Source organism: Leptopilina heterotoma, unplaced genomic scaffold (genome assembly GCF_015476425.1).
Source record: "Leptopilina heterotoma isolate Lh14 unplaced genomic scaffold, ASM1547642v1 Lhet_191, whole genome shotgun sequence".
NCBI lineage: Eukaryota > Metazoa > Arthropoda > Insecta > Hymenoptera > Figitidae > Leptopilina > Leptopilina heterotoma.
This window is the reverse complement of record NW_025110910.1, coordinates 817753-834315: the sequence shown is the minus strand read 5'-3', so window position 1 is coordinate 834315 and position 16563 is coordinate 817753. Positions and strand designations below refer to the sequence as shown.

Genomic DNA, 16563 nt, shown 5'->3' with positions numbered 1-16563 from the left:
TGTCGATAAGCTGCAATTAATCCAAGAGAAAATTATATTTAATTAAATACTCACAATGTTTTTTACATTTTTTTGTTTAAATCATAATCAGCAGGAGAAAATTTTTTAAAAAACTAACAATTTTTAGTTTGGAACAAAAGAATTAAATTTTTATGAAGGGAACAAATCTGATTAGTCCACTTTCTCTTTATCTCAATCGGCGTAGTCAGAAAAAAAAATTCTAGCCCACTGATGCACTTGGCCCAAATGAGAACAGTTCGTAAAAATACCCGTAGTAAATTGCATGTGCTTTATTCTGTTCTTCTGAACAATTTTTCTTTTTTTTTGGATGGGAATGGACAAAATTTTTTTAATAAACTGGTTTTTACACAGACGGAAGGGTACTTTCCACAAGTACGATCCACCGTATACGCAAAAACCGACACCAAAGAATTGCAGCGGTCCATCCAATAATCATCATTCAGACGTTACTGCACTTGATAATGTCAACAAGATCATCACCTTCTCCAGTATGCCACAATACAGGTACGCTTATCAATTTTGCCAAATTTGCTTTTTCACACAAATCCATTAAAAAAAATTCATTAATGCTGATTTTGGCGGCTAAACTTTCTCATTTTTCAAAAATTAAAATTAAGACCAACTTTTTCCATTTGGATTTTTTGTATTTCACTCTAAATTATTCTTTCGATTCAAAATTCACTTGATTTTTGATTTTCACATTGCCTTCTTGTCTTTGGCCCCTTGAAATCGTAGAATTCAAATTTAATCTCAGAATTGCAAAAAATTAAATGGCGGACCCAATATGGCGAACAAAAAAAATTTTTAAATTTACTTGGAATTTAAAATATTTTTTCTTTCTGATGCTTTTGAAAAAAAGCAAGACTAAAATCTTAATGGAAAAAGTCAATTCTTGGCATTACGATATATTTTACCGAATAATCATATAGAAATATTTATAGTAAGCTTTTCATTTTCCCCAAAAAATAAACCTTTTTTCCATATATTCATAACATGTATAATTATTCATTTACGTCTAGAAAAAATTTATCCAACGGTCGAACTAAAAAATACCAGTGCCGAGGAAGTAAATTTTTTCAACGAATTTTCATTTTTTATTTTTACTTAAAAAAAAGAAACTGACGTAGTTTACATTTTCAAAACTCACCGCTTGGCAATTAGATATATTCAAAATATATATATTATATATATTTTCATGTGTTTTTCATAGAAAACTATAAAAAATAAACAAAAACGAAACAAGCTCATGTAAATTTCAATAGTATTTCATTTTAAGTTTTCAGTTATGAAAAAAAATATCTGCAAAACATAATGCTTTCGCAAAATCCATTTTAGGCGAAATTGACACGCCCAAATAGTTACACTATAAATTTTGCTAAAATAGAGTTATTTCTTTGGCTGTCTTACAACTTTCGTTAACCCCTTTAGGAGCAATGTTGATTGTCGAAAATTATTTTTTATTAATGTCAAAATATATTAATTAACTAATTATATTTTTTAATTGATTGTATGAAATAATTATTACTAACAAATTATTAATAGGAAATTATTATTATTAACAAATTATTAATATGATAAAGTGCTATCTACGTTTAGTTAATTATTTTTTTCAGAAATTAATATAATTGTTGATATTAATTATTTATTGATATAATTTGCTAAAAAATATAATTGGTTAAATTTCAATTTTAAACTAATTACGTTATAGTAATTAATTGTTAAAAATCATAATTAATTGTTTCGATTAATATTTAAATTTTCTTTTGAATAACTAATCAAGTTATTTAGTTTTAACAATAAATAAATAAAAAAGACAAAAGTTACAAAAATTATGAAAAATCTAATTTTACTTCATAAAATATTTTATAAAATTCCATACTTCATAATTATTAATTTTATAAAATACGAAGAAAAGAAAAATTAAGTTACAATGATACTTAAGGGGTTAACGTACAATTTTGCTATAATAATTTCTATAATACTCAAGCTCAACCCAGTCATCGGTAAAGATTTTCAAAAATTACTCTACTTTCCCAAATATCAAACTTTAAGTAATTCCGAAAAATGAAATTTCTCATAAATCGGTTTTTTTTTAATTTATCTCTTCATTTGCGTAAAATAAATAAATAAATAAAAAGTATTTGCTAAATAAAGAAATAATTATAAATTACAATACAAAAAAATACAAAAAAAAAAATTTTAACATTATAAATTACAATTTTATAAAAATTATAAATCATTGGCAATTATAAACATTTATTATTTCGTTTACAGACTAAGTTGATAAAAATAATATTCAAATTCCAGGACAATAATAGAACTAATAATGATTAATGAAAAATAATACTATTTGAATTCATGAATGTTTAATACTAGAAAATTCTAAAAATAATGAAAAAATACTCTACATGCACGACTAAAGGTTTTTATTTTAATTAAAATTTACAGGAATTAAATTATAAAACTTTTTTAAATTTAAAATTTAAATTTTAAAACTCAGAGAAAAAAATGTATTTTATTTTGCGTTCCCTTTATATTGTCCACAATCGGATACCTCAATTTTTTTTCTCAAAATTGAAACGTTTCTGTCAAAAATGCAATTTGTCAAAAGTGGTGGGTAAAATTGCAAAAATAATAATAACTGGAAAAAACAATTTTTCCAAATTGAAAACAAAGTAATAAGTAATAAAATTATATTTTTTCTTTTCAAAAAATATGAAATACTTTTGGAAATCTTCAATTTTTGCGGAAATATTTTTTTTCTTTTTCAGATAAAAATTTGTAAATAATTTGCATATACGTGGTTGAATTTTTGAGAGTAAAGGAAAAACTTGACCGTTGCCTGGGTAAAAATTTGAAAGCTTTTCTATACTTTAATATTTCCATTTTGTATAAAGGAAAACTAGAAAATTGAGTTGTTGACAGATGTGATTGAAGCGTAAATTCCCGCGAGAATATAGTAAACATGTCGTGAATTCGCGTCGAATACATGTATGTATAGTATATAATATATAAATATACATATGTACGGGGGAAGTGTTTACAATATGTTTTTGTTACGGATGTATAATTTTCACATATATATTAGGAGAAAGATGATGACAAATATAATTCTGCAAAATTACAAATTAAAGCGTTGCACATGACTGAATAATTGTTTTAATGAAAATTACCCGCGGCATGCCTATATTAGTAATATTTCTAGCCGCGGCGTGACCCAGCGAGTTCTGTTTCGACCCCCGAATAACATCGGCAATGCAGACGGGACACGAGTCAAGTAAGTGTCACGCGTCTCGACGTTTCTTGTTTTTTTTCCAACTTTTTTTTTTATTTTCTTATCTTTTACTAAACATAAGTAGATCCACATCCACTTTAACTGATAAGAAACAAGAGCCTCTTTGCACGAGAGCAGAAAATCTCCACCTCTGACTTTTGCTTCGTTTAACTCGACGAAAAAAATTATATTCCTCTCTCAATTTTTTTTCGTTCCGCGTTACTTTCTTTTTTTGCTACTGTCTGGAAAGCTTTTAATTGACAGACATTCTTTTTAAATTTTCTGGAAATATATTTAAACCAATTGGGAAAAAGGAAAATTTTAGATGATCATGGAGTTTTTTTTTAATGTTCAGAAATTATTCTATATGTTATTTTTAATAAATTAGTGTCCTCCATGTTAAATTTTTATAAGCCAACAACAGATTCGAAAGTAGCGACCCCAAAAACCCCCGAGTACCAAGTTACAAGCGAATTCAATCAATTTTTAAAAACCTCGTCCACCATTTTGAATTTCAAAAAGAGACATTGGATTCGTAATCACCAAATTTTAGGACCGTTTCTAATTATTGAAAATTTGTTTTTTCATTGGACTAATCAAGAGAAGATGTTACTAATGTAGCGTCAATATTAGATCGTGCCGCAGATGGAAATCAATCTGAGGTTCTAGATTGATAGGACTAATATTGATTCAAGATTTCTCTAATTGTAAATTAATCCAATCTAATTAATTTGGGGTCCCTTGTAACTCATCTTCAATTAACTGGCAAAATAGTCAGCTGGTTCTCTGGTTTAGGCACATCCTGTTAATACAATAGTTTAGGATGGCCAGTCAGCAGACAAACTATCGAATTCGTAACCAACTCTAGTTTCTGAATGCTAGTGAAAAATTCCACTTGCGTGATTCTAGAAAAATGACAACGTAAGGGAGAACTGCCTTTTCTAATCTAAAATTCCGAGCACGATCCAGAGATCCCTTGACGAGAAGTGGCACCGCTGAGGCCAATTGTTCCTAATCCCTAACCCACTTTTAAGAAATACAACCTATTTGAAAAGCTGTTCTTCTCCAGAAGTGCAGTATTTCACCTGCTGATATGCTGCCGAATCGACCTGGGTAAATAAATGATTCTTCCAAACTTAAATTATTTACCACAGCAAGACGGAAAGAATTTTTGACAAATAAATTCTTCTTTGGATGCTTGGTCAGTGGTTTTTTGGTAGAACTGATCTCCCAAACGTTAAATTTAAATAAAGCCTGACTTTAAAACACTGGAAGAAATGATGCTACCATGAGTATTCTAAAGTTTTTTGGGGTCCCAATTGCTGTGCAATGTTTCATGTTATCTTTGACCCCATCTTTCAATGACTTCTTTAAAAAAACACTGCATTGCTCCCACTACTGGTTCTGGACCTATCAATACCGTTTGGGATCTTGTTTTTGCCAAGACATCAACTCTTTTATTTCTCTAAATTCCCTAGTGACCCGATACCCAGACCAATAAAAGTTTTAATGAACCCAACGGATCTAAGACACCATGAAACAAACAGATTTTTTTATTTTTAAACCATGGGCAAAGTTTTTGTTGTCCCCATTCTTTAACCATAATGCATAATAGGAAAGAAACACACAATAATTTTTTGAGGACAGTGGTCACTCAATTAATACAACCTTAAGGGTTCCGTTCACTCATCCTCGATTTTATGAGCAACAAGACTTCCTATCACAAATTCCCAGAGTTATAAAAACGGGAAATTTAAATTTTATTTCATTTCAATACAAATTTTCCCCATGCACCTAAAATTCGAACAACTACTTAAAAATAAATAATCTTTTTTCGATTAGTTTGAAAATTTACCACGATAGAAGAAAAACATCATTAGATCTCCAAGAAAAACTAACATATGAATAAAAGTTTATTATCCATACTGTAAAGAAAAAGGAGTAGATAAAAACCTGAAGAAACGGAGAAATATTATCTCTATCTACTTTTGAAACAACAGAAATGTGTGATTTTGAGAGAAAAGACGATTTTCATTCGCCTCGCATCTCCATGATGGTAGGTTAATAAAAAGAATTTTCATCTCTCTATCTTTACAACAACAGAGAGACCCCGATTCTCAAAAATGTTTATCGCACGAGCTTTCTGGGTCATTGGAAAGCAGCAAAAGTCAACTCGAACCAATTTTTCTCGTTGTTTTCAAAAACGTTATGAGGCAATAAAAGAATTTACGGTATTTTTCGTGCGAATATTTTTTTTTCCTTCTTTTTTTTTTATTTCATTCAAATGGTGTTTTTCAACTTCTCGCAATTTCATTTTTCCAGTTCGTTGACCAACTTTCAATAGTGACAGTATAAAACATTATAAAAGAATTCCTTTGCCAAAGAGTGTTAAATAACGTAAAATTTAATTATCTTCTCCCTTCTTCCAAAAGCGTGATATTCAATGTGAAAATTATTTGAAAGTCAGAGGTCATGATTTTGATGTGCCTTTTATTAAAAAAATTCTTGAAAATCTTCACATATTGGGTATTTTTTGAATGCGCAGAGAAACTATTCAGAGGAATAAATTTTTTTGTTCGATTTCTATGGTTTCAATTAAATTTTTAATATTCAAAAATGCATTTTCGTAGAATATCAATTGCAAATAATTAAAGTTTGCTGTCAAAGTCAAATAACAGAAAAGATCACGTAGGGATATTACTATGGAAATGTACCATTTTTTCTTCTTTTGTGAAAATATTTCAAAAAGAAAAATAAGAGTTTTTGTACTAAAAAAAATTTGCAAAAATCGATTAATCATTTTTTTATTTCTGTCAATTGTTTTATATTATCATAATATAGGGGAAGTTTTCCTAGAGCTCTGAAGAGTTTCTCTATGGGTTTTTTTTCTCACATCACCTGAAAACTTTGCACTTGAAACTCTTGTCGCTTAAGTCTCTCTCTCTCTTTCTCTCCTTATCCTTCTCCACCTTCTTTCTTCACCTTTTCTCTCTAGTCACTACTTAATTGTACCGCAGATTAAATCAAAAGATCCCCGTTAATAACAACGTTCCGGAAGCGTCTTCGACAAGAAAAGTACAAGTATCACGTGTTAGTTTCACGCGATAAATCATTACATTGAACTTGCCTTGATATTCTCACCCGAGGCTATATAGGAAACACTTAAGTATTCCAACGGCTTTAATCGAACTCAAATTGACATTTAATTACTTGCCGAGAACATAATAGAAACCCATTCCGTTCGTTGACTCGAAATTAATAATTCAATAATCGAGTTTCATATATATGTATACACTTTATTTAGAGAAAAAATGCGAGTCGCAATTTCAAACAAGAAATATTTATAATGAAAAGTCTCTCAGAATATTTCGAAGAAAATTATATTTTAAAATCGATATTTCGGTGAATGATTACTTATATAGTCTGTTAATTTTAAGTCGTTTCAAGGGGGATCCTACTTTAGAAGGTCGAAAACTAGCGCTTTGAAACTAAAATTGGAATATTTTAAGGGATAAAAAGTAAGTCTGCACTTATTTAAATTTAAATTTAATTTATCTTTAAAATTTTAAGTAATATTTAAAAGGTTTTTGTACAAATATATTACGTAGGGACTAATCTAAATGCCGTAACTCTTTATTATCTAATTTAACGAAAAAAATTTAAGCCAGATTTCTGTTGTACAGACAATAAAGCTTTGTTTGTTGCTGTAAATGGTAAAGTAGTTTTCTACTCTACCAATTAACTTTTTTTACAAAATTAAAAATGACGGGTCTAATATGACACTCTTTAAAAAAATTGATATCTTTCTCAAAGTTTTTTCCATAGTTTAAAATATATACTTTCAAACGTAGATAAAAAAGAACGTTTCAGATAAAAAATGATTTGATGGTTTTTAAATAATACATCTGCTAATTTACCACTTAATTATAAAGTTATCATTTTCCTAGTACTTCTAAAAAGAAAAGTGATATTCGATCATCAAATTTCATGACATAGCCAAGTGCAGAACAACCATTAAATTAACAATTTGCTTGCCACATTGTCATAGCGGACAGTAAAAATTGATGGCTTAATATTATGAACATAAAACAAAGACCCTTTTGTTTCGAAAATCCAAATTTAACGATAAAAGAAAAGAAATGTATTTGAAAAACGAAAAAAAATAGTAAATAAAATTTTGATGAAATGCGAACAATAGAAAATTGTAAATTGTATATAATATTTTGCTTGTGATGAATAATTTAAAAACTCAATATGAAACGAAAGGGAGGGTGGGATGGAGGGCATATTTGTCGTTTGCAAACAACTGCAGCGAGCAGAATCGAATAAGCAATCCTAGCGAAACACGGGCGGTTTTACGCGCGTCACACGATTACAGAAGTTATCACTGCGCTGTAGCACCGACTCGTGTAATATTTGCAATCTAACATTAACCGCTGAACGCTCAACTCTCCATGGAAAGTGGACATTGTGCTTTATATCCTCCATACGCCTACGTACCTCAGCAACATAATCACGTAATTTCCAACACATGATTATAAACACACTCGATGCGGTCGACCCACCTCCAACCTACAGTAAATTGCTTCTCGCGTCACGAATTTTGGTGCACGTTCAATATTCATAACTCTGCTTTTCAAAACTTATCTTTTCATTTATTTTCCTCTCATTCAAAAAAAGATGGTATATACATGCACTGTTTAGTATGTAACTTTTCTTAATTAGCAATTAATTAAAATTTGTAATAATTGGACATTTAAAAGGAAAAAATTGTAATATAAAAAGAAATATGTTTGGTTGCATATGAAAACTTATAAATTAAGCCTAAATGTCTAAAATGATCTAAATTGATAAAAATTAGCTGAAAATGACTTTTCGGGGTCGCTGATTACGAATATAAAATCGGAATTGCAAAATTCATAATAGCGGATTGAAATTTTAAAAATTAATAATAATCAGTCAACAATTTTGGACATTTGGGCGTCATTGGGTTAATAAAACATTAATAAAAAGTTTTAAACTTACTCAAGATTATTGTTGCGAAGGTCATAATGTGTAATAGGAATGAAACACACAATAAGTTTTTGAGGACAACGGTCACTCAATTGACACAACCTTTAAGGTTGTGTTTTTATTTTTTTATCCTTTACGGATAAAAAAAATTCCTAGATGTCTACCCACGATTATTAATTCCATCAGGGTTACCTCGAATTTGAAGTTTCTTCTCCAATTATTGCCTGTGCGATTTTCAATTTCCTGCAAAAGAGTTTTTTGAAAGTACAATTATTAGTGTTCATTATTATGTCAAAAAAATATAGACGAATTATTGGGAAAATGAGAAAAAAAGGAAAAGAAAAGTTAGAAAAGCACTGACAACAGCTTTTTGCTTTTGAGCTGATGCATGATGTGTTGCTTTTTATATTTCAAATAATCTGTCTAGTTAAAAGTATATAGGAGACGGGCTGACTGAAAAACGACATCACTACTGACGCGCGCGCATCACTTGTTATGCTTTTTAAGTAGTATTGTCTATTTCGCGTCAGACCAAACCATTGTGTCTCATATCAATTGTTAAAATTGAACTGCATTTATAAATGTGTAAAAAATAAAGAAAATTATGTTTTTTTAAAATCCGGTTCATTCTTCCAATTCAAATTCAAAGTTTATAAGGTTCGAGTGACAAAAAGAAAGTCAATTGTTTTTAAATTTGATTAAAAATTAATTTGTGTTATTTAATTCTCAACACTTAAGAGCAGTTTTGTTTTTATCTCTCGCCGGTGATGAATTTGAAATAATTTCAGGTTAATTTGAAAGAAATTCGAAATGGATTTGGGATAATTTGTTTTTAATGGCAATTACTTTCCTGTTTGAACGCGACACACGCGTGACTGAACGAATAGACGTGTTGCCCTCCTATCGCGCGATCGTCATTTTCGAGATAAAATATCGTGAATGCAATATTGTGTATAGGAGGAACTGCGCGAATTAACGCTCGACGGAGCGCTAACTTTTACTAACTGTCGCGACACGAACGAGCCGTTGTATGAAGTACGTACAAAACTTTTCCATAAATAACTCACCTACAATTTCCGTTTTAGGCATATATTAAAATTGACTTCGACTGACATATTTTCCTCCTTGGAATATTCTGAATGTTTTTTTCTCTCTCTCTCTCTCTCTCGACTAATTGAATTAACTCCAATTAGGATATTTTTTAAAATGCTCTTTTTACATTGGTATGAACATTGTTTTCTAGCATAGTGTATTGGAATTATTTTCTCATCCATAACTCCTGTGACCCGTCTCCTGAAATTACACAAAAGCACGTTTCGTTCTTCCAGACAGCTTCAAACTCTGCTAGTTATAACTTTCTTCATTGTATTCATCAGACTTTGTTGAATCCTAATTCCCTACCTCTCCCTTCACAAAATGACAATATCCATTGAATTTCGTTTTTATCATATTTAGTCATGCACAAATGCTCACACCGCTTTCATGCACAATATCTCCATTCTTTATATGTATACAGTCCTATGCGAAAGATGGGTTACGTTCAAGTGAAACTGTACAAAAAAAGATTAAAGAAACGTAACGTGTCATTTCGCAAGACACTTTAAAGATGATTAACCCTGAAATATTTTCAGGGAGCATAAATCAAGGATAGGAGTTGACGATGATGATGGAGGTACGAGAACAGAGGACGTTGTCTCTTTCATTGATCTGCCACCGAACAATCTTCCAAAGTTGCCTGAGAAGGGAATTTTAAAGAAACACGGTGGTTACGGTATATTGTAGTCGCTGATAAATAGATTTTTTTTGAATCATGAGAGCAGGACTAGTTAATAATCTGAAGTTTTTATCTGTTTGGTGATGTATAACAATTTTTCTGCATTGTTAGCTATAGGTAGCGGGGGCCAACTGACGGATGTCGAAAGAACTCTAAACAGTTTGAATGGCTACCATGATGATATACTTGTGGCGTTGAGAAATGCGGCGAGCCATCGTGGTTTGTCGACAACACCGTCCGGCAGTGGTAACATACTGGATGACGAGTCCATTCGCAAGTCCCTGGCTGAATGTGGATATGGTGACGCTTATCGCAAGTCAAGCGATCAGGACAACATCGACAACCAGGATGACGACGAGGAGGAAGAGATACCGCCCTGTGGTGGACCCATTCGTATACGCACGCTAGAAGATATCATTAGACAATTAGAGCATCACTCGGCTAGACACATGAGTCCTAGTGAATCCGAGGACATTAGGATGTCGGAAACAGAAGCCGATCGTCCATACAGAGTTGATTCATCGGTTTGCAGCGAGTCCTCACAAGGGTACGTAGCCCGCCTCCGATTATTGATAATATTCAAAAACTGAATTTTTTATTAGCTCCCTTTGAGCAAATCAAAAATTTCTTTATTCCTCCATTCACTCATATGCATCCATTACTCAACCAACATCTTCTCGATCTTTTTAACCTTCTTTCTCCTATATTCTATTTTTTGCCATATATACTGTCATTCACCTTTACCTCAACTACTCTAACAGCATCTTCCCTCACACCTTAATTCACCCCATATACCCAACTATTCTTTACCCATTCTTACCACTCTTTCATTTTTTAATTTCTGTTTCGGCAGCCATATTCTTACCCTGAACTTCAGTCAAAAATTTTGGACATTTAGACGTCATTGGGTTAATAAAAAGTTGTAAACTTACTCAGGATTATTGTTGCGAAGATCATAATGTGTAATAGGAAAGAAACACACAATAATAATTTGAGGACAGTGGTCACTCAGTTAACACAACCTTCAAGGTTGTGTTTTTATTTTTTATCCTTTAAGGATAAAAAAAATTCCTAGATGTCTGCCCACGATTATTGATTCCATCAGGGTTACCTCGAATTTGAAGTTTATACTCCTGCAAAAAAGTTTTTTGAAAGTATAATTATAAGTATTCATGTCAAAAAATATAGAAGAATTATTGAGAAAAAAAATTCTCAAATATATTGTATACCCATTCTTACCACTCTTCCATTCTTCGCTTTCTGTCTCAGCAGCCATATTATTCTTCTTTCTCTCTACCCTCTATCCTAATCTATTCTTCTCACATTTCCTTTCAGTGTTCCTTTGAACCTCCTTACTACCCAATTCCATCAACCATAACTTTGGTAAACCCATGTCACCCATTTCATTTTCAATATCAGCAGCACCCCTACAACAGTAATAAAAGACAGTTAAAAAAATCTCTTAACAGAAAATTTACTTTTTGGTGTAATGGCTGAAATTTTTCTAATGAAACTAATCACATAGAAGCAGGAGGTGTAGCAGAGGTCGTGATGATGACCCTCGAATTATCTATAGTCGATATCGGCAGCCGATGGCGAGAAGTCCTTACGGTTCTCACCAGCACAGTCATCAGCATGTTCACCAATTGCACGAGGAAGAAGGAATTTACGAAACTGCTGATCAAGATGGAAGCTCAAATCATAGGGGCGATACGCCCGATAGCGAAAGGTATCGATAATAATCATTTTAGTTTCGTATGTAGTTAGTTATTCGCCCGCTCTTATAGACACCGTTTTAGCAAAATTACCTTATTCGAGAACACGTCCATGAAACGAAATTGTTTCCCTCGAATTCTGTAGAGTCGACTATCCAATTCTTTCCAAAACTTTATTTTAAAATCCAATTTGTTGAAATCGAATTTTCTTATCGGAATCTCCTTAACCAAAAATTCGCAAATGCAAGAATACTAGAAAAATCGGTTTTGGAAAAAACTAATTTTCTAAAAAAAATGGAGAAATGGAAAATTGAGATTTACGGACAAATTCGCGTCTAGCACTATCGGTCGTGAAATAGATCCCACGGGCTCGTATAATCTTGTTATTTTCTAGTGATGCATTTATTCAAGCTCAACAACAAGTAGCCCGGTGGACGAGTGAGGAGGGAATACAGCACCGACTACCGCAGCAGCCGCCACCATCACCACCTTCATTGGCTGCATCACCGATGCCGTTACAGCAGCAGCAGCAACAACAAAGCCAACAACTTCATCACCATCATCATCATCAGCATCAACAACAACAACAGCTTCAACAGATGATACTGCAGCAGCAACAGCATCTAACGACGGATCAAAAGCCAATCAAACAGCGTGGCTACTATCCATCCCCACCCCACACCGATAATGGCTTCGCCAATGACGAAGCTGAAAATGCTCAATCCCAACAAGAAAATCCCCCCGACGTTCGTGGAATCGATGTGAAACACTCGCCTAATATTAAAAAATGCCCACTAGACGGTAACTTTAGTCTAGATTGTAACATAATGAATAACGGTTCCCCTAAAGGATTAAATACCAACAACGCTAGTGATAATGGAAATACTGCCCTACAGCCCTCTTCGCATTTTCCCGAGTACAAGCATTGATAATTATTAACCAACGACATCTAGTGTCCAAAAATAAAAAGATCTAGTGGTGTGACTTAATCTCGAACTCGCATTTTATACTGAATAGTGTAAATAACGATAAACTATCATTGCGACAACCAGGTATTAAATTATTTATATATATACATATATATATAAATATATATATTAAAATTAAAAATTAATCTATAATGAAAAATGTTTTATGAAATAAACATTAGCAAAGTGATTATAACTCATAACGGAAAAGTCGTTGTACGATAATTACTCGCTGGCGACAGAAAAAAAAATAATAATAATGATCAGCGAATTCCTGATTCCTCGTCCAGGTTTCTAATAACGATTCGGTTTTATCTCGATATGCAGACTAAGCGTGTGTCGCAAACGTCGATCGAATTATTAATTGCCGTCGACGTACGTTTTTCCACCGCCCAATCAAACGAAATAATCTTTGTTATATATACACGATTAATTGTGTTCTATTGTTTATGACGGACGAATAAATGTACGATGAGATCGAAATTCTAAGCCTGCCGAATTATTTCTCACTAAAAAGTATACATAACACTTTTTTCATAAATATATATATAATAATAATAAATAAAAAAAATGAATCCATTCATTCATATACAGGTACTAGTTATCGTGAAACCGTCTTTGACGGTGTTTTTTTAAATTACTGTTTTTCTAAAAAAAAGTGAAGCATTTTATGGGGCTAAAATTTTTACTGGAAAATATTTAATGCATAGGTCAATGAATAATAACGTGTGACTCGAGAGATTTTTAATAATTTAGTTAATAAATATTGCATTATTTTTAAATTATTTTAACAATTATCAGACTATTTTTAGAATTCAAAAATGATGTATTTGACTTCGAAAATATAAAAAGTATGCATAATTTTTTTAGTAGAACACTTTTTTGTCATCAAAATATAAAATTTTTTATAAATTCTAGAGTCACACGTTCTTTGTTCAAATTTTTATCCATAAAGATAAAATTGAATTTTACACTTTGCTTAGAAATAAGGGAAAAATTTATATCACTTCTTTTCCTTCGAAAAATTCAATATTATTATTTTTATAAATAAAATAAAATTTCAAATTCTAAGCAATGCAGAATCAAGTCTGATTTTATGCCTATGGATAAAATATTCAAAATGTTTTTTAAAAAAAAGTATTTTATCGAGTACTTAAATATTCTTTTGCCCTTTTTTATCATTAACATTTAATATTATTTTTGAACATTATTACCCATTTTTATTACTTCTGTTATTTATTGATTTTTACATTATTATCAACATAAATGAATCATGTTTTTTTAAAAAATTTAATTGCAAAAACACAGGTACACTTTTCTAAACTATGATGAACAAAAATGTATTTTTAAAAATGTATTTACTGGACATATAAAAACGTATACAGCGAAAGCGATTTTTTCGTTGGAAAGTATTTCAAGTCTATAAATATACCTTGTAGGCAATAGAACTTTTTAAAAATCAAAATTCAATAAAAGAAATTTTATTTAAGAAACAAGTTAGTAATGTAATCAATACAAAAAAGGACCGATTTCATAAACTTTAATTTAGTAAATTAAAAATAAATTTTAGAGAAATTTATCAAATATTTGTATCAATTTTTAAAATTTTTAGATAGCGTAATAAATTTTATTTTAATTGTTTAATCCAAAAATGAAAATAAATGAAATAATTTCAATAATGAAATACTAGGCAGATGTTTGCGGCGTAAAACCTTCGGACATTAATATTTATTAATATCGTAAAATTTAGGAAAAACAAATGTAAAATTTTATACAAGAAAATTTGTTTTTTGTTCACAACTTCTTGTGTAAAAATTTTAATTCATAGCCCACTTTGCCTGAATTATAGAAAAGGTTTTTTATAAAATTATTTTCCTTACGATTATACAATAGGTGTAATTTTCAATCTCAATGACAAATTTACTACCACAAGAGTTATTGAAATCGGTCCTTTATAGCGTTTTTATCAAATTTTTGGCCCAATTAAATAATTGCGATAAATTAGAAAACTATTTATTTAAAAAAAAGTAGGGAAAATACCACCAAAGATGAGAATGCCTTTCTTAGAATTAAAACGTTTTTGGAAAAAAAAATGTTTGTCAAAGTTCTTGTAGTCAAATGTACACTTTTCATGAGGAAACAATAAAATAACTTTTGTTTTAAAAAGAGAATCGTGAATCAATTAACATGAAATTATTATTCAATTTGTTTACCATATTTGATTATTGTAGTGTTGATAATAATTAAAATATATCGATTTTCGATATTCATTGTTAAGATTCATTATTCATTTACTAGTGTTGGGATGTAGATATTATTTTCTTCAATCTTACAATTTTTTTTAATTCTTTGGGGGATATTGCATGACAACAAAATAGTAAAATTTCCGCTTTTTAAATATTTTTTTAATTCAAAATTTTTTATATCAAATAGAATAAAAATTTAAAATTTATTAAAAAAAATAAAAATAAAATGAATCGAATCAAAAAAGATTAAAATATTCGTTTTTCGAAAATAAAATACTTGCAGTACAATTTGGGGTTAATATGTATTAGAAATACTATCATTTAGATTGAAAATAAAAATTAATATTAAGACGTTAAAAATTTTTAAGATCGACATCTCATCACTATTTCTCATTTTTCATATATCTAGTGAAATTGATAGTGATAAAAATTCTTAACTTGGTGCAAACATATTTTCATAAAAATTGAGGCTTTCAGAGAAGAAAAAATCATAAACGAGAAAACAGTAAAATTATTAAATAATTTTCCATTTTTTAATTTTTGATGTAGTTTTTTGTTCATTTGTTGCTATCAGGTATACATGATATTAATTTAAGATTATTAAAAAAATGCAACTGGAAATTTAGGAAATCTTTCCTAAGTAAACATATGGTATAATACTTCAGCAATTTTGTAAATTTTATGCTTTTGAAATTAAAAATGAAGAAGGCCCAGACATTCAAAAGAAAAAAAAATAAAAGTAAGTATAATATATTATTAACATAATAACTCAGAACTTTTCTTTTAATTAAACGACTCGACTTCTTCGAGAGATTATCAATTTCCCTAACATTTTCCTGATAATTTACTAACATTAAAATTATTTTCCCTCACAAATTTTTTTTTAAAGAAAAATATGAAAGTTTACGGAAAATTAGTAAAATTTATGAATTTTAATTTTAATAATTTTTTATAATAATTGTAATTGTCTCTGTTTTTTTCTTAAGTAATTAAGATATTAAAATATTATTATTTTCAAAAAATTATAATAAAGAAATTCTTACAATTAATTTTTTAAAAATATTTTTAAAATAATTTTTAAAAGAAAATAGATTTTTAATTAAATATACAATTGGAAAAATTTCCAATCAATATTGAAATTTGGTAAAATCTTTTAAAAATAATTCAAGTTTTAAAAAATATAAAGAAAAAGAATAGAATTTTTGAAGAATTTTATTTATAAATATAACCATGATTTCTCCGAAATTTAAAAAAATATAAAAAAGTAAATTTTTACCAATTTTTATTTACTTTGTTCGAAGATAATTGAATCTTAAAAAAATATGATAAAACAATTCGAAGAATTAGTTTTTAAAAATAATTTAATGTAATATTTCGAAAATAATTGAATTTCTTAAAAGAAGTTTTGTATAATTTAAAAAAAAACTAATTAATTTTTTGAGGAATTTTAATTAAAAATTTTAAACATAATTTTTTCTCCAAAATGTTAACAATAATTCTAAAATATTATTATTTTTTGCATGTATTTGAATTTACAGAAATATATAATTGA

General features: G+C 29.5%; 1 protein-coding gene across 13 annotated transcripts in view; it reads left to right on the top strand.

Annotated features, from left to right (window-relative positions):
• Window positions 1-13629, top strand: part of LOC122500749 (disintegrin and metalloproteinase domain-containing protein 11) — a 173999-nt gene extending 160370 nt beyond the window's left edge. For 6 of the 13 annotated variants that reach the window (XM_043609835.1, XM_043609824.1, XM_043609836.1 and 3 more), the window contains exons 20-25: window positions 373-525; window positions 3227-3298; window positions 9940-10079; window positions 10194-10629; window positions 11608-11811; window positions 12192-13629. In XM_043609835.1, the coding sequence (XP_043465770.1) occupies window positions 373-525; window positions 3227-3298; window positions 9940-10079; window positions 10194-10629; window positions 11608-11811; window positions 12192-12726 (1540 nt within the window). In that variant the 3' untranslated portion in view covers window positions 12727-13629. The remainder of the gene's footprint in view (window positions 1-372; window positions 526-3226; window positions 3299-9939; window positions 10080-10193; window positions 10630-11607; window positions 11812-12191) is intronic. The other 7 variants (XM_043609830.1, XM_043609829.1, XM_043609826.1 and 4 more) reach the window with 7 other exon arrangements.
• The last annotated feature ends 2934 nt before the right edge of the window (window positions 13630-16563 follow it).